Source organism: Herpailurus yagouaroundi, unplaced genomic scaffold (genome assembly GCF_014898765.1).
Source record: "Herpailurus yagouaroundi ecotype Mexico unplaced genomic scaffold, PumYag 203, whole genome shotgun sequence".
In the NCBI taxonomy this organism is placed as follows: domain Eukaryota; kingdom Metazoa; phylum Chordata; class Mammalia; order Carnivora; family Felidae; genus Herpailurus; species Herpailurus yagouaroundi.
In genome coordinates, this window is record NW_024412434.1 from 27,250,414 (window position 1) to 27,269,670 (window position 19,257).

A 19,257-nucleotide genomic window follows, 5' to 3' on the forward strand; every position below is an offset into this window, starting at 1 on the left:
TCACTGGGGTGTGGTCAAAGCAAGACCCATGGGTAACTAGCTAGGGTTTGCATCCACTCCCCCCTCGCCCCCCCCCCCTTCGTAACAAAGAGTTCCTTATGTAACCAAATCTGAAAAACACTAGTTTGGTGTATTTTGTAAACTATTACGATTTCTCTATTTTCCTTACCTTTCTGTAGTATCTGTGGAAGAACAGACAAATATATCCAAACGGAACATTTTAAACCACTTACTATTTGCCAGGCATTATGGATGGATATTTTTCAGATGTTCCCATACGGGTTTTTTAACCAACACGTAGGGGAGGCATTACCGTTTCTGTTTTACAGGGAAACTGGATCATATAGGAAGCAACCATTTTTCCTTTTCCTTTTTCTCTTCTAAGGTCACACAAACAGCAAAAGTGGGATTGGATTCAGTTTTGTTTCAGAGAATGGAAAACTGCATAAAGTTGCTCTATTTCTTCAAGCCTTCAGGGCCATATGGTCATAAGTGATGAGTAAGATTCCATATTCCTTTGACCCACAACGTTGTTAATCACGTACTTAATCTTTTCTTAGGCTTGATTTAAACATAAAGCTGCTCTACCTTGAAAAACAATCCTTATTATTATTATTATGCTTCTTCACACTGTAATTTGGTGGATTCCTGTTACCACACTACACAATAATTATAACTCACACTCGCGTAGCACGAAGTGTGTTCCATATTCGGGATCCGATTGGCTCTTCAAACTCTGCACGGTGGGTGTGGAAGGTATTGTCACCCTCGAGCACGGGGGACTAGAAGGATTAAGTGGTTTGCCCAGAGTTTACAAAGTTAGTAAATACACTACCTACAGGTAGGCCTCCTGACACAGGTGGGCTCTCCCATGCTGCCCCTTGACTCTCTGCCTCCCATTTGGAGTCCTTTTTGCTGGGAATGCTGATGTCTTACATGGAGGCAGCTACTCACTTTCTCTGTAAATGTCTTTTATGATGAATGACATATATTTGTGAGATGGCTAGCGTTGGTTGTAAAATATTTTTTCTCTACAGAAGGCTAACTAGTTTACATGGAAATTGTGGTTGACGTTGGCCTCGACTCCATTCCACTCAACTGGCTGGGTTTTTGATGCTGTCTTAAGTAACTCGTCAGAGTAAAAGAATCAAGACATGGTTTGCTTATGACCTACTGTTGTAAAAAGTTAAATGGCACAACATGCAAAAACAAAATGAGCAAACAGAAACAGATACATTTTGTGAGTCCAATTAAAAGCGGTAGATACGTGCTCCGAAGACGAGATAGTTCGTAAACTTGTGGAATTAATGAATGATTCAGAACACGTTACCTTAGTTCCCAATTTTACCTGTAATTGATGATGTGGTGAGCACATCATCCAGGGACACCTTTGGGAGTTAAAGCGGGGGCTGTTATTTGCTCCCCAAAAAGTGTGTAAACTGGTATTGTCTCGGGCAAACCAGGACACCTAGTAATCCTACCCTACGAATACTTAAAACCTTAATTTAATTCTTATTCTTAAAGAAGCTGAACTTCAACATTTAACTTAAAGATAACATTCAAGCAAGTACAGAAAAAGATTAATGAGGATGCTAATAATACATCGGGAGATACGATGCATACGGGAAATACAATTTCTACATTAAAATGTCATGCCAGACTTCGGTTTACATTAACTTTACCCAAGAAGCTCACCAAAATAAAAACAAAGACACCTCCTGCGTTCACAAAGTAATTTCTCGCGTGGGCTTTCCCAGAAATCAATAAACTCAATGCCAATTATCTCAATTCCTTAAACCACATGCCTCATGCCATCTTCCAGGGGCGCCAAGCCAAAACCTGGGGACGACGTGAGCGTCTAAGGGTTAAAATAAAAGCAGTGCACTTGAGAGTGAGTGGAGAATTGGGGCGCGCAGAGCATTTACAGTGGATTACTAAGCTTCCCAATCCACCAAAGAGCAAAGTCCAGTAATAGAAGACTCCTTTGTAGCTAACTAAAAATACATTGTCAGTGGATTTGTCCAGTTTTATGTATAAGCAATACTGCTTTCACCTGAACTAATACTAGTAGTCATATAAGCCCCTTATTGCCATGTGCTGCATTTTTTTTGCTAATCTTCAAGGATTTAGCTTCTTTGCCACATACCTCGGGGCACCAACTGATAAAGCTCTAACTCTCCATTTTTCCAGGACACCAGCAGTGCGGCCTTGCAAAAAATGAAAATCGCTCAAGAGATTTAAAGGGGAAATTTATTTTTAAAATCCTGACTTGAAGCAAAGAGGTGGATTTTTAAAAAGCTTATCTATAAAGAATCAGTTTAAATTTAAATTCTATCTTGGAACTCTTTCATGCATTCCAGCTTTAAAGTTTATCTTCTGACAGGGACTTTCTGCAAAGGTAATGGGCAGCTTTGTCAATATAATCTGGCCAAGTTTTTATTTTCTATTTTTTCAACGTTAAACTTCTTTCATTAAAAAAAAAAAAAAAGTATGTGTGCTAGATAGGGTAGCAGCAAGTTCAGTAAATGCTACATCAGATCCCCATCTATGCTAATGTGTCAGAAAAATATCCAGAAACAGCACTGACGAAGAGCCAATGTTGATCATCTAATATTCCGGATGCAGAATTAGGGTGGCTGGTAAGCCCCTTGTGGTCTTTCTTACCAACTGAGGTCTTTACATTAATTCAACTTAGAAACAAATTCTAAATACCAATAAACTGTTTAAGATATGAAAAAGACAGCCAGAAGAAGTTCTATGGTGTGGTTAGGCATGACAAGTGGAATCCAGGAAGGACAACTGAAACGGAACGCAGGCTCTCATTAAGCGCTCACGTTCATTCACACAAAGACTTGGAGATAGGTGGCCTCCGGTAAGCGTCTATAAATTCAAACACACTCGTGCAAACGTTAAGCTGCTGGCTTCCTCTTGGAACAGACAGAGACAAGGAACAGGAAGGGAATATTTCCCCCTTTTCGCTGGATTATTCTTTTTACTGTAAACCCTTCATTTCACTAGTTAATCATGGGAGCTGATGAGAAAAGACTGGAAAGGAGTCCATCACTCTCAACAGAAGGGAAAACACTGAGAGCCTTTTGTTAAAGGCCAAACCAGTAAGACTGTCATCCTCCACATAATAAACTATTTTCATTCAATAAAAGATTATTTGAGGGCAAATGCAAAGGGATTTGGGGACAGGTGAAGGAAACATGAAACATTTTAATTGTGCCTATTCCTGAAGTCATTAAAGCACAGAGGACCCCCACTGCTGGTGCTCTAAAATATGGTGGTCGAACAGGAGCTCCCTAAGGTCTCTTCAGGGACTAAACTTTTCCAAGACCACAGTTCACCTTACTCCCGAGCGTGAAGCCCTGTCTGTCCCTCTCATCAGCTCCGTGGGGGTGACCGGCTGAGAAGGCCATTTTGGGTAACAGGCACACGGGCTTTGCTCAGACAGAGCTGGGCCAACTTCCAGCTCTTCAAGCCACCAGCTATAGCAAGCTACTCAACCTTCCTGGGCAGTTGCCTCCACTCAAAGCAGGAGCAACACCACCAAACCCTCCGGGCTGTTGGCAGCCAAATTCTGGCCAGGTCTGGCGCTCGTATGCGCTCGATAAACAGCAGTTACTCTTATCATTTACTATCTGAGTTAGTTCATCCAGTAGCTGATGTTCGCCCAAAACAGCATTCATTGATCAGGAGCATAAAAACTGGGGGAATCCTTTATGGAATTTATGAGCTTCTTGCTGCAAGCAGATCTCGATCATCTGTTGGGCCCATCAGCAACATTATTGGTTAGTTGTAAGGAAACTCTGGAGAGTCATCTTAAATGACACCAACTGGTCTTCACTTCGAGTTTTCTATGAGAGGGCAGAAAAGAAGGCCTTTACAAGCCAAAAGTGTCTTGGAGAAGGTATGAGATTATTGTTTGTAAGCAGAGGTAACCCATACCTTACGCTGTATCTTGCGGTCTCTTCCGGGTACTGAATAGACAGACAGAGGGAAGGCAGCAGAGGACCCGAGGGGTTTGAAGAGGCTGGTGCAAAGTAGAAACTTGTGGAGCTAGAATTGAGAGCCACGTCCGTACGCCTTCCAAAGCCCACGATCTTAGCGGGCCAGCACTGCAGGTTGTGACATCATCATCTTTTGGAGGAAACTCTCCCAGGCCTTCTCAGATCATACTCGAGAGCATAAAAACAGTACTGCCAAATCTGACGGATGGATTTTGGCTCCTGTCTTGTATCGGGTTTTATGTACGACTGTCCACTTCCACTAACAAATAATGAGACATCTTCTTATTTTTTTTCACAGCAATCCTCCTTCCTAAAACCACTTAAGATGCCAAGAGTAAATTTTAATTAAAGTAGTCCTGGAACATTCATCTAAACTTCAAAAACCCACAGTAACTAAATGAAGTCATGTAGTGCATTCACCGACAGACGGAAATGGACACTGTGACTGCTCTGAAATGTACTGTTACCTTCCTCACTGCTAAAGCTACCAGGGGGATGTGACTAGGCAGCATAATTGCTCTTAATACATTTTCCATAAACAATTAGTTTGGTTCTCTTTTAAAGAGGTGAAAGATCAGACCCGTAACCCTGACTAGCGCGTACTATTGCACGTAACGGGGAACAAAGACTGTGCCTAAGCCACTCTATTTTGGATCACTGCCCCTTCTGGAAAGATGATCTTTCCTCCTGATGACGCACCACTAAGCCGGGGACCTTGCACACATTATTTCAATTAATCCGCTTTTTCTTTCACGTAGGAAAGTATCGTGGCTAAGAACATCAATTGTAGCATCTCACAGCCTGGGTTGAAATCGCGGCTCCTGCTTACGTACTTAGGAGCTGTGTGATCGTGGGCAACCTGATTAGTCTCTCTAGGCCTCAGCTTCTCATCTTAAAGTGATGACAATTATGGTCTCTGCCTTACAGAGTCGTGGTAAGAAATTAAACTTACGTGTAGTGTCTACATGGTGTTTAGCCTATAGTAATTCCTCAGTAAATATTAACTACTACTGTTTTGCTGCTTTTCAACAAGTGTGAGTTACCATAAGCCCACTTTAAATAAAGATGGAGTACCTAAGGAGTAAAGAAACTAAAAAACATGCTCGGGATCTTCACTCAGACTTGCTGGGTTCCAAGCCCAAGGCTCCTTCAACCTACCACGCAGATCTCCGTTCAATTAACGGTATCTTCATTGGTTCTTGTATTGATAAATGTGGGTGTGGTTGGTAAAAAGGTTTACAGGGAGGTAAAATAAATACGGGGAGATGTTTTTATCACAAGAATGCCCTTGTTGGCTGAGCTGGGTCAAGGTCTGTGAGGGTGGCTCCTGGGAGATGGTCAGGGTGAGGACAAAGAAGGACACCGTGGTCCTCATTCTTGTGACAAGACATCTTCTTGGGGAGACTGAGATGTGCCTTATTTTGGTCTGTGGATATGTAAGAGAATTCTGAAAGCCTGTGTAACCCAATTTCAGGTATACTTTCATTCACTCCACTGGCTTGACGCTCGGGGAGGATTAAGTGGGGCTGAAAAAGCGGAAGTCAAGGTCTACGTTAATGTCTCAATTTCCCCACCCTGTCGGTGGCATCTGCCTGGGCTGCGCGAGCTTTTGTCCCTTCCTATCTGCACGAAGAGCCGAACTTTAAAAGGTGCCAAGGAAGAAGAAATAATTTTCCAACACCGTAAGCGGAGCTGACTCGGCCTGTCATACGTGAGTTAGCCGGTCCGGTCCAAAGCAGGAGCAAGCTCCAGGTTTCTACCTTTCACGGGCGGATTCGTGAAGAAATAATAACGCTTGCCTTCACCATCAGCATCCTCTCCCTTTCCTGGGCACTTACTTAAGTGCCAGACACGGTACTAAGCACATCTCAGATGTAATCTCCTTTGATCCAGAAAAGTAACTTGCCCAGCGTCTTACAGCTAAAAGAAGCCAGGATTTGAACTCAGGTTTAACTCCAGAGACAGCTCTGTTTATTCTTTTTAAAGACCTCATAGGACAGCCAACTGCTATACATCTTTATCTTCTGTCATTTATCTGAGCCGTGACCTATCCAAAGCGTCACAAGGGCTCGTATTCTCCTGTCAGGTGAAATCTAGCAGGGAGTCCGAGGGACTTTTCTCTCCCAAGGTCAGCTAGAAGCTGAGGAAAAGCAAGGACCGCCGCCACAGATCTAATCCGACGGGCTTCCCTCAAATTCACAGTGGTTGCTGAAACCAACAACTCCACTGACTTTCCGGAGTCAAGGCAGGACTGAAAGGAACGGAACCCTCTGTGACCCGCTGAGGGCTCGCTCTGAGCTGCCCCCGGGTGGCTGAGTGACCCCCTCTGCGGGGCAACAGAGCCCCAGCAGTAAACATTTCGAAACCGTGAAGAGGATCTTGGTGCAGATGACCTGGCTTTTGCTGGTTGTGTGACCTTGATCTTGGACAAGCCAGTCTCCTCAGACCCAGTTTCTCGTCCACAGAGGGTGACGGCAATATACCTGCCGGACCTCAGCCACAGGTGTGTCAGGAGGAGACAACACGCTTCGCGGCAGTTCCAGGAGCTGCACACGAATCACATAATGACAAGATGACTGTTAAAACAGGAACGGGAGCTGGAGCTCTGTGTCTGGTCGACTCGCTGATGTTCAGTTAGGGGTATCGGAATTTCCGTTCTATTTCTTTACGTTTTAAGCATAGCCAAGGGGTACAGAAAAAGAACAAAGGCAGGCAGAAAAATGTGAGAGCTGCCATTACAGCCTGTCAGCTGAACTAATTTTTCTAGGTAAGTTTGAGATTTTAAAAAATTGCAGAAATACTGGTAGGTAATAGATCTGCCGGATGTCGAACACACCTTATCTTATTATTGGAAAAAAATGACTGGCTATAATTTTCTGGCCAGCCTCCGAGAGGACCGTTTCTAGAAGGCAGGGGAAGGATCTCTGGGAATCTGTGGGGATGCCACCATGAACCCCGAGACGCTTTTTAAGAAAGTTTAAAAGACACTTTCCAACCATCCAGTCAAGCACTGTCATCCAGGAACCATGAGCTGAGGAACCAGACCATACACAGCAGAGGTCACATTCTGGGCCCAAAGGCTCGAGGTCCCAGTTTCTACAAAACCGCGGGATACGTATTGGCCTCTTGGGCTGTCCTCCACGGAAGCCTGATTTACTCACATCGTAAACTATCTGGGATTATTTTCTGCCCACCAACCAGGCTGCCTGATCAGCCCAGGTACTCAGAAACATGTCCTAATCTTATTAAAGCAGAAAAGAGAAGGATAAGAGATGAGGCAGAAAGCAGTGAAAGGTCCTAACCTTAAACACTTGCAACCACGGCCCACGGAAAGGAAACAGGAGTCCTTACCGAGGGGCTCCACGGGCCTGGCTGTCCCCTTAAAATAGTGCCACAGGGTGCGTGCTCTTAGAAAGATGGAGGCTGTCTTTTTTGGGGGGCGGGGTAGCGAATATTCGGGCACAAAATAGTATGCAGTACGCCTGATGATTACAGAAATACTATTTACAGATTTTTTTTTTTTTTTTTTTTTTAACTGGCAGGGATTCGTTACCATGCTTAATGAACAGAGGGGTTGTAGTCTGCGATTATAGGTTCCTCTTAGGCTATGAACTTGTTAACATGTTTCAGCACGGAGGGGGCTTGATTACAAGTTTGTGGGTCTTAGAATTAAAATTCAATTCAATTCCATAACCACGTATGAATCTCCTCCCGGCTAACTTACGGACCATCTGCCTCTGAGACGCAGCTCTAACTGCTGGCTTTTTTACCTGAGTTTTGCCACAGGACGCTGTTCAGACAGTGCCAGAAATGGAAAAGCGCTTACTTTTTCATGCTTGTGTTTCTCCTTCTCTTTTTCTCTCTTCTCTCTCTCCCGCTTCTCTCTCTCCCTTTCCTTCTCTTTCTTCTCCTTCTCCTTCTCCTTCTCTTTCTTCTTCTTCTTCTCCTTTTTGTCCTTTTTCCTCTCTTTCTCCTTAGGCTTCTCTTTTTCCTCCAGCAGTTTCTCAGGAAGCATGGAGGACAAGGCGGGCAGCCCGGCCGGGACCCTGGCGGCCGCCGCGGGGCTGAACACGGGCAGGGCCGCGTCCTTCGGGGGCACCACGAGGGGGGCCGCAGGTGTTCTCAGCCTCTCCTCCCGCCCCTTGTCTTTAACCTTTTCCCGGTCTCTCTTATCTTTGTCCCTCCTGCCTTTGTCTCGATCTTTCTTCTTATCTTTATGCTTCTCTCGCTCCTTCCTTACCACCCCATCTTTCAATCTCACTTTTGCGTCGACTTCCTCAAATTCTTTTATTTTAAACTTATAGGGATCCGGCTCTTCGTCTTTAAGAAATTCCTTCCACGGGTACCTGGCTTCCTTGCTGCTCTCCTTCTCCTTCTCCTTCTCCTTCTCTTTCGCTTTATCCTTCTCTTTACTTTTTTCCTTGCTTCTGTCTCTTTCCCTCTCCTTATCTCTCTGCTTCTCTTTCTTTTTCATTTTGGTCTTCAGTTCCTTTTTCAACTTCCTCTTGACCTCCACGGAGGAGGGCAGTTTGGCTTTCTCCTCGTACACCTTGTGCAGAGGTTCCGGGGTGGGAGGGGAGACCGAAGGAGAGGAGATGTAGGGAAAGCCGGGAGGCAGATTTGCAGGTGCTCCCAGTTTTGCTTTCCGCACCACCTCATCGATCGACGCATCCATGGTCCACGAGTTGTCGGAACTGGAGGCCCCACCCGAGAGGGGCAGAGGGGTGGATCCTGCCTTAGGGACACTGTTGGAGGAGGTGGAAGCTTTTGGAGTAGTACATTCCGCACCTGAAATTCTCTTAGGGCTGGTAAAAATGTCTCCTTCGGATTCGGATCCCGAAGAAAACTCGAAAGGGTCTGGCTCTCGCTCGGCGCAAGCCCGTGCAATCACGGCATTGATCGAGTCGTCGATCGTTCGGTCCGTCACGACCGCCTTCTTCGGCTGATTCTCACTGTTGAGTTTGCCAGCATCCGGGGGTGTCTGTATTTGTTTTACCTGAAGGGTTTCTTTACTAAGTTTTTCACTTATCGTAGCGGAAGGAGTCCTGTTTGGTGTTTCGGGTCTGACGGGTGCTTGGGGAATATGAGTCATAACCTTGGGACTCTTGGGGCTTTTGGGGCTCTTAGAGCGTCCAGGAGACTTCTTCTCTTTGGATACGGTTTTTGGTGACCGAATAGGACTTCCGACCATTGCTGGTGACTGCGCAGTTTTAGGTGACTTAGTCTTCTGTCCCGGAGAACTGGTTTTAGTCTTTGCTTTAGGTGTAAACGATTTGGCTTCTAATGGTTTTGTGATTGGCATTTGTGATTTTGCGACTGGAGCCAACATCGGTGGCTCTGGTGACGGAGGGACTAGGTCTGTATTGTCCTGCACGTGGACCGGAGAGAGCATTGGTGGGATCTTTTGGGTATTTATTGAGCTGAGGGGTTCTCGGGCTTCCAGTAATACGACATCCAGGGTGTCCCCTTTAGCGCTTAACAGCCGCGGTCGCTTGATGGCAGGCATTTCCTCAGCTTCGGGACTATCCAACGGTCTCTTACCCAAGAAATTCTCATCATTAATAATTTCCTCCTCCTCCAATTCATCGTCTTCTTCCAGGGGAACCTGCATGGCTTCTGCTGACGTACCCCCATCCGTGGGCACCTGCTCTTCCTCCTCTGGCAAGGGAAAAGAAAAGAGGTGTTACTGGAATAGTTTAAAGATCCTAGCACAGGAGAACAACGCTTCAAATGTGATTTCTAGGAAAGAAAGGAGCTTATGGACGGCGTTCAGAGAGCAAAGCGGTAGATCCTCAAGGATCTTCCAGACTTGCACGCCATCATTCTCTGAAGAGTGCCGGCCGGTGACAGCAGATGTACAGACTGTCGGTCTCCTGCTTCCGCAACTCTTTTCCTGGCCTCACCGAACACTGTCTTTCTCCCTCTTGTGTAAGCTCGTGCATGTGCGCCCGCCCCCCCGCTTCCCCCCCCCCCCACACATACATTATCTCTAAAGATCTAGAGATGGGTTATTGTAAGACTCCTATCCTCAGAAATGACAAAAAGGCGTACCTACTTTTAGGACTCCTATAACAAATGTTAATTCTTGGAGTTTAGAAGACGCAAGCCTCCAACCTGGATACGATTCACCCACAGTTCCTGTCTTCTGCTTTGCTTGCTGATGTCAGCACTTTGAGAGAGAGTGTGGTGCAAATGGCATATATCCCGGCTTTGCCATTAGAAAGACGCTGTTTCCGCAAGCATTCCGGCACTACGGGGCAATGGGCCTTGGGCAATCTCTTGACCCCCTCAGCCTATTTCCTGACCCTTCAAAAGGGACTAATGGCACTTGACCTGCCTACTTGACCGAGTTGCTTTAAGAGCACGTTATTTCTTTCTACACGTACCAGCTGAGCATGTCACGGTTCGGCAGGGGACACAACGTACGTGCATGGCACAGGGAAAGTGACCAGCACCAGAAGACGGACGAAGAGTGACCACGGGTCAAACAAACAGATTACTGCAATGCTAAAGATCTACGGAAGACTTCACGAATCAGGCAGTGCTTTGGATTTCTGGGGACCAGGAAGGGTGAGCACAGCGGGGAGGAACAGACGACGAGGAGGCGGAGGTGGAAACGCCAGGGGGGTAATCCGCCGGGCAAGCACGGTGCAAGTGGGGAGCAGCACGAAGTGGGCCCGCTAAGGTTGCCTCCAGATAAGAGCAGCTTTGAATTCCAGAAAAATTAAACCATAGGGGCGCCTGGGTGGCGCAGTAGGTTAAGCGTCCGACTTCAGCCAGGTCACGATCTCGCGGTCCGTGAGTTCGAGCCCCGCATCGGGCTCTGGGCTGATGGCTCGGAGCCTGGAGCCTGTTTCCGATTCTGTGTCTCCCTCTCTCTCTGCCCCTCCCCCGTTCATGCTCTGTCTCTCTCTGTCCCAAAAATAAATAAAAAACGTTGAAAAAAAAAAAAAACTAAACCATCTTTCCTCTGCTGGCCGTTCGGACCTAGGGAAGATGTTTAGACAAGGAAGAAAAATCTCAGGGTGTATGTGAACAAATGATTCTAGCAGGACCATATACGATGGATGGGAGGGACCAGTACAATGGAGAGGGGACGAGTCAGAAGTTGCTGAAATGATGTAGGTAAGCGACGACAGGGTCCGAACAGGAGAGTGGTAACAAGAGGAAGCAATGGAGGTAGAGGACATTTTGAATACAGAATGAACGGAATCTAATAAATGATGGGGTCAAAGGGGGGACAAAGGAGTCAAACACCATTTCAAGGCTCTGAGCCCCAGTGAGTGAGCAGCGCAGTCATTAACGGAAAGAAAGAAAGAAAGAAAGAAAGAAAGAAAGAAAGAAAGAAGGAAGGAAGGAAGGAAGGAAGGAAGGAAGGAAGGAAGGAAAGAGGATTATTAGTTAGCGCAGTCCCTAGACACAGAGTCGGGTGGACAGTTAATGATGTCTAACACAAGACAAATTTGAGACATAACTACTGTTAGCAGTCCTTGAGAATGACACTATCATCCGTCCAGGTACCTGAGTCAGAAACACCATTCCAGACCACTTCTTTCCTTTGTCTCCATTTCCACACTGCGGACACAATTTCCTACTGCATTTCCTTTAATGTGCTTTCCCCACGGCTACTGTGGTTAGTTCGTTAGTTCAGATCCCCGGCGCCTCTTGTCTGTACTTCTCACTAGTCTCTACGCCTCCGGCTCCAGTCCCGTCTTTCACATTGCCTTACTGAGGCCACAAATCCGAGTATATGACTTCCTGCATTTTTTTTTTTAATGTTTATTTATACTTGAGACAGAGAGAGAGACAGCACATGAGCCGGGGAGGGGCAGAGAGAGAGGGAGACACAGAATCCGGGAGCAGGCTCCAGGCTCTGAGCTGTCAGCACAGAGCCCGACGCGGGGCTCGAACCCACAAACTGTGAGATCGTGACTTGAGCTGAAGGATGCTCAACTGACTGAGCCACCCGGGTGCCCTCCTGCATTTCTTTTTAAAGCTTTTTTTTAAAAAAGTAATCTCCATATCCAACGTGGGGTTCGAACTCACCACCCTGAGACGAAGAGTTGCCCGCTCCACCGACTGGGCCGGCCAGGCGCCCCGGATGACTTCCTGTCTTAAGGACCTTTCATCGGTCCCTACGTTGCAAAAGGAGCTCCTTGGAGCCTGGAGGGTTCTGCGGAACCCCTTTTGAAGCACCACACAGTATGGGCTGGGTCCCCTATTCTCTATGAAATGGAATGGTTACCCGTACGGTTCTGTATCTTACACGCTGAGCTGCCACAAAAGCTTTTGTTGTGAGGCTACAGCAAGGCGGAAACCAGTATGCTAAAATGTAAAATCAACCCCATTTCCCCGGCACAACCTATATGGCGCTCCCTCATCTGACCCCGTCCTGGGCACTCTGCCAGCCCAGCCGCGTGGACTGATCTGTTGCTTGAGGACACACTGCCGTGTGTCACTTTCGCAGCTCTGTGCATGCAGCTCCCTTCGCCGGAAATGCTCTGCCCCCTGACATTTGGTGACTATCTCTTCTTCTTTTTTTCACGTCTGTTTATTTTTGAGAGTGAGAGAGAATGAGCGCAAGCGGGAGAGGAGCAGAGAGAGGGAGGGAGACACAGGATCCGAAGCAGGCTCCAGACTCCGAGCTGTCAGCACAGAGCCCGACACGGGGCTCGAACTCACCAACTGCAAGATCATGACCTGAACTGAAGTCGGACGCTTAACCGACTGATCCACCCAGGTGTCCCGGTGACTATCTCTTCTCAGCCTCCGATCAAATGCTCTTCCGTGACACTTTTTCTTAGCAACTAGAAGTGACCGTCCCCCACCCTGTCCCCCACTTCGGGCTCTACTGTATTCTGGTTCTACAAGCAACAAAGAAAGTCTAGAATATTTACTATCTGGCCCTTTGCAGAAAAGTTTTCAGACTCCTGTCCTAGATTTACACTATTCAGAAGATTTGAACAGCCCCTTCCAACCCTATCTTTATCAAAATGACAAGAGAGACTTCAAATCCACTAACTGCTAACGGGCAAACATATGAAAAAATTAGAAGGAGGACAGCTTTAGGATATTCTCCAAGTGAATGAATAAAAAATTTCAGAGTACTTACTACTGTTATATTTCTAAATTGCAAAGAACCTCCTCCTACCTGAGAGAGGTTCATAAATCCCAACGATGCCAAAGCAGAGAGAGGAAGGTTGAGCCCGGGCGGCATAATGGGCCCGTGGAATATGTTGAAGTAGGCCTTATTCTTCTGATTCTGGAGCTGAATCTGGATCTGGATCAGCTCTGGGAGGGTGAGTCCCCCAGAGAAGGCCTTAGGAGGACACAGTGGGAGGGCAGAGGGAGCACTCTAATGAAAGCAGTTCCCAGCACGGGAACTCCTGGACTAACAGAAAAATAGTTATAGGTCCTCCAGACGAAAGTTTTTGGCTTTTTTTATTTCTTTATTTTTTAGCTAGAACAACTAATTAGAGTTCAATTTTCAAACTACTAAATAATAATGCTGGCCAATAACAGAGATACACGTTGTAAGGTTAACCCTGCAATCCTTTTACGAGAAGATTAAAACAAAACAAAACAAAAACAAAACAAACCCAAGTCGCCTCACTCTAATCTCTCGAAAACCATGTAACAGCGCAAGTCCGCAGTTCGCATCTACAGGTCAAGTGGGTATCACCTCCGCCATCTGCCCTAATAACTCTATCCTTCCATGAAAGCAGCCCAGAGCTGGTGGGGACACTTTTTCAGGATAACAGATATTTTACTAAGGGAAGCCAGCTCTGGATAAGTATTCATGTTCATGCTGCTAAAGGTATGATAAGGAATTATTTACAAAACTGGTATTTTCAATTCTGCTTGTGTTAAAATCTGGCTAATGTTAACAGTGGTAAGACTTTTGATTTGATTATCCTTTGTGTGAAAATTTATTCAAAATGATGATACCTGTGACAACTGATCATTAGTACTGTCATTCTTCAAAGAATACCATAAATCATGAGATAACTTCTACACTTCTAGGAGAGGAAAAAAAAGATACTGACAATAAGAAAAAAAGACATAGGAAGAACCATACTTAAAACCAGTATGGGAGGGAACCTTTATTTAAAAAAAAATGTCAAGTTTCTGGTAAAAGTTCATGTCCACCATCAACAACCTTATTCTTCACGTAAATTCGCTAGAACATAAATGTTGTAATCCAATCTAAGGAAAAACCCGCCACATTAAAAAGTAACTTTTCATTCCGTCAGAGGCTTTGCGTATGCAGAATGCGTTCGCATGTGTCAAAAAAGGGGAAATGATGGGAAATAATGTGAATGACTCGGCACAAATTTATCACCACTGTCAGAAACGCAACTTAAGAGAGATACCTGACTGGTAGCAGACTATCTCATAACAGAAAAAGAGGGAGGTGGAGGTCTCTCAGGGATCTCAGAGTCTTCTCATTTAAACAGCCAATGATTCCAAGCCAACATTTGATTGCAAAATTATTTTTAAACTTTTTAAAACATTTTATCTTAGAGAGAGAAAATGCATGAGCAGGGGAGAGGAGCAGAGGAAGGGAGAGATGAAGGCAGGGAGGGAGGGAGGGAGAGAGACACAGAAAGAAAGAAAGAAAGAGAGAGAGAGAGAGAGAGAGAGAGAGAGAGAGAGAATGAATGAGAATCTTAAGCAGGCTCCACGCTTAGCACACAGCCCAGTGCAGGGCTCTGTCTCATGAACCATGAGAACATGACCTGAGCCGAAATCGAGAGTCAGATGCTCAGCCGACTGAGCCACCCACGTACCCCTTTAAGTTTTTAATTTGAAATAATTTCACACTTACAGAAAAGTTTTAAGAACATTACAAAGAACTCATGAATCCCCTTCACCCAGTTTCACCAAATTAACGTTTTCCTTCAGTGTGTGACTGACTGCAGAAAAACTGTCAAGTTCTCTCCTACTTACGTATCAGAGAGAAGACGGGTCCCTGTTAATGTCCATCTTTTTAAAATTTCACAGATGTAGATGTGAGTAAAGGAGATACTACAGACTGCACCCCAATTTTCCAATTTTCCTCCGTTAATGACACAAAGAAGCCACACTCGCTACATTTCCCAGAGGAGTAATGAGAAAAACATGCCTCTTTACCAAACTTCTCGAACAAAACATAAAACAAGGCTTAAATAAGGCCTGAACACACCCAAAGGGGTTTTAATGGGTTAATCCTAAACTACTATAAATATTGACTTAGAACAAAATATCGTTTTAACTAGAATAATAAATGCCTTTAAAGAAACCCTATAATCTAAAAAGCTCATGGAAAGTAGGGGGAAAAAAGGAAATTGTTTTCATATGGCATTGAGAAGCTTTTTATCTCATTCACTACACAGATGCACGCAACTTTAACATTTAGCGGCACAATCTCAAAACAGGCAGAAACTATACTTGCATTTCTCAACCTTCAATATGGAGCCAATGAAATTCTGTCTGCGTATATTTCACCAAAAATTAAATGTATTTAAAACTAGATTTCTTGTGATTCTTCTTAGAAATATACATGCAGAAATTTCTAGCAATTACGACACAAACTTTCCTATTTTCTTATTAGCTTACGCATCCTGCTGCTTTTGTAATAGTTTCCTTTTTTATTAACAAATATGAAAGGGTTTGCTTACGATGCACATTTTTTCAAAAAACACCTTTCTGTCCATCTGGATACAAGGTGTACTTACTGTAACGTTCCTTGAAGCGACTCACTATCGCTATCACTCATTCATTCAGTCCTCATTCATTCATTCATTCATTCACTCCCTCGCTCATCTACTGAGTGTCTTCTGAATTCCCCTGTGGCAAGCACTCTGTCAGATCTCAGGAACAGAGAGTCAAACAGGACATGATTTCCTATCCTTAAGAATCAACCACATTTTGGGGCGCCTGGGTGGCGCAGTCGGTTAAGCGTCCGACTTCAGCCAGGTCACGATCTCGCGGTCCGTGAGTTCGAGCCCCGCATCAGGCTCTGGGCTGATGGCTCAGAGCCTGGAGCCTGTTTCCGATTCTGTGTCTCCCTCTCTCTCTGCTCCTCCCCCGTTCATGCTCTGCCTCTCTCTGTCCCCAAAATGAATAAACGTTGAAAAAAAAAAATTAAAAAAAAAAAAAAGAATCAACCACATTTTGTGGCCATCAGTTCAACTGCTGTGGCAGGGATCGGTGCCAGGTACGTAGGTACACAGCCCACATCCAGGGATGCGAGCACGGAAGGCGATCTGGACTGAACCCGTATCTGGCATGTTACCAGAGCCATGATTCCACCCAGCACAGCCCACGGACTCTCGCAGAAGAAAATATGCTCGCGTGCAACACCTAAGTCTTGACGTCTGACCTCTTACTTCTCGGAGCTGAAGATCTTTTTACTGGGGCCATCTCTACACACAGATGACTATACAAGGCGGGATGGTCTCAAGGGCAGGACAGAGCTATTTGTGTCCCTCGATATTTCACGGACCGTACGCACCAGTGCTTGGCGTTCTGACCACCAGCAGTTGAAAACCGATGGGCAGACACTGGACGCCTGGAACAGACGGGACAAGTAGGGGTATAAAAACTATCCAGACCAACATTTTATTTTTAGTTCCAAATGAGGCTACAAAAATTTTTTTAAAATCCCGTCTACATCCCCTCATACAGTATTTTTTACATTGTCCTGTCTGTAACGTAACGGAAATTAGACCCCTGAAACACAACTCGATGTGTGTAAGTGGGGAGGTATTTTTTAAATAAACCTATTGACTTAAAAAAAACGGAAATTACTAGCAAAGACAAGACAATTAGGCAGTGACAATTCATATAGTACAACCAATCAATAACACAATAAATTAATTGCAGAGCAAAGACGATGCGTTATAAATACTTATACACACACCGACCTGTAAAAAAGCACTATTTCACTAACATTCTGCACAATATAAAACGAAAATGCTATATAAGCAAGCCAACCTGAAATGACACCAAGTATTATAAATGGCCTAATCTATATGTTAATGCTGTTGTATCACATAACTGCAGCGAGACGGAGATAACAATATGACTTTGGGGTTTCTATGGCTACATCCTGGGCTAACGGGCCTGAGGGGGCCGGCTGCTGACGCCACACAAGCATTCTGAGTGCTTCTTTTTGGTTATTTATGATATGATTTATGATAACGACAACATCTCCTATTTTCTCTCCTCCTCAGGTACAATAAATTGCTATCGTTAATCACCCTTCTCGGTTCAACTGCGATCACAATAGCATAATAGGGCCTAGCCACGGTCACATTGTGGATTTTTTAAAAAAGAAATAAATACAAGATCTCTCCAGACAACGTCGATAGCTCTAATATTTTAATCGACTTCCTTTAAGTCTTTCAGAATAAATTCTGTTCCAGCTAAGATCCCATACGAGGGTGTAAGCCCTTCGTGCAAATCCAGGGCCACACATTCACAAATCACTACCACCGTGATCTCCTCCAACTTGGGATAACAGTAAGACTGCACACTATGATATGAGAGCAACACACTTTCTTTTCCAAGGCAAACAATGGCAGGGTTTTTTTTTCCTTTATCGATAAAACCGATCTCCCTGCTATCTTTTTTCTCCCCAGAACCAAACAAATTAGGCAAATTAGCCATTCATCTATCAGAAGGCGGCTCGCAGAGAAAGAATAAAAACTTGGCAATCATTCACACGTGTGTGATCTGCCGTTGCCAATTACCGGCTATGAAGACCTTCATCTTTCTGAACTTCAATTTCCTTTTATGCTGGTTAGGATTAACAGAAAGTCCCAGCACCTCTGAGTAAGACAAAGTATGTAAAGAACCCAGCAACGGGCCTGATAAATGAGTTAGAGCAGAAAAACAGAAGAGAAATTCTGCCCCTCCCTACACTGATGCCTTTTTAATGGGCTCCTCAGTAAGAGGTGGGACCTACTTGATTGGGGTGGTCACGGAACTTGCTTTTGGCCAGGGGGTCAGAGTTGGCAAATGTGGCATTGGCCGAGGTTTCTTGAAAACCACCTGTGTACTGGGGCTTGCCCTCCTGCTGCTCACGGGACACCTGCAACCGCCCCCACGGGCATGAGCCGAGGTTAGCCTGCTGGATGGCAAGTGTGTGGCCGAGGGCCCACGCGGAACCACCAGACATCTGAGCGAGGCCGTCGATGACCGGCTGATCGCAAACGTACGACCAAGCCCAGCCACATCCAGCAAAAGCAGTGCACGGCTGGGCCAACCCCAAATACCAACTCACAGCATCGGGAGCTCATAGACCCTGGCTACGGTAAGTCACTAAATTTTGGGGTGGCTCGTGACACGGCAACGTGTTAATCACGCGTTCACATACGCACAGACGACGGGTTTGTGTCATTGGCAGTGGTTACGTTCTACGAAGGTCCTGTGAAGACTAACTTAGCAAAAACTGAACCATCACTCCCAGGGGAAATACGAGGTGAGGCTCCTGTGGGTCTCTTCTCGCTGCAGATCAATACGGAAGCTCGTTTTATGTATGTTTCTGTTTAATGACTTAAAGGCATCTCAACTGATGTACATTGTGGATTCCCTACCACTGAGTTCAGAGCCAGCAGCACTGTAATTCATGCCTGAAGGAGGCTGATCGAACACGTGTTTTTTTCCACAAGGCACACCATAGCCCTCTGACGCTCAGGAACACTCTCTGGCACTTCAGCATTGTGCTTGGGGACCACTCCAAACGGCATAAGCGCCCAGAAAAAGTAAAAACTGTGAAGAACGTGGCACCAACTACACCCTGACCATGACACTTGCTTACAGCCGGAGAGCTGAAACGGCAAGGCATAGTGTCACCCTGTTCGAACTCAGCTGCAAATGTGCACACCCCGGGCAACTCAAATTCTTCGCCACACTCGGTAGGTCCCCGAGTGACTGTGAAAGCATCGTGCTGAAGTTGGGGTTACACGCACATCTTAGTGAGTGGGCAAAAAAATCACAAATACGGAATACACGCATAATGAGGATCAACTACAAGTATATGGCTATAAACTCATCAGCACTGAGTACTTTTATGGACTACGGATTTAAAAGAAAAGATTTTACTTGAAACTAATTCCAGGCCTCGGAAGGCATTTAATGAAAAGATTAAATATGCGTGAAGAACCGTAACACTGTGACCATACCTGGCAAGGCATTTTTCCTGCCCCAAACTGGGACAGATTTTAGTTTACAGATATCAAAGTACTAGCTGTGCACA

At 45.3% G+C, this 19,257-nt stretch overlaps 1 protein-coding gene across 3 annotated transcripts in view; it reads right to left on the reverse strand.

Annotated features, from left to right (window-relative positions):
- The window catches only part of TAF3 (TATA-box binding protein associated factor 3), a 183,844-nt gene that overhangs the window by 38,278 nt on the left and 126,309 nt on the right, over positions 1-19,257 (reverse strand). For all 3 annotated transcript variants that reach the window (XM_040451487.1, XM_040451485.1, XM_040451486.1), the window contains exon 3: positions 7,840-9,671. In XM_040451487.1, the coding sequence (XP_040307421.1) occupies positions 7,840-9,671 (1,832 nt within the window). The remainder of the gene's footprint in view (positions 1-7,839; positions 9,672-19,257) is intronic.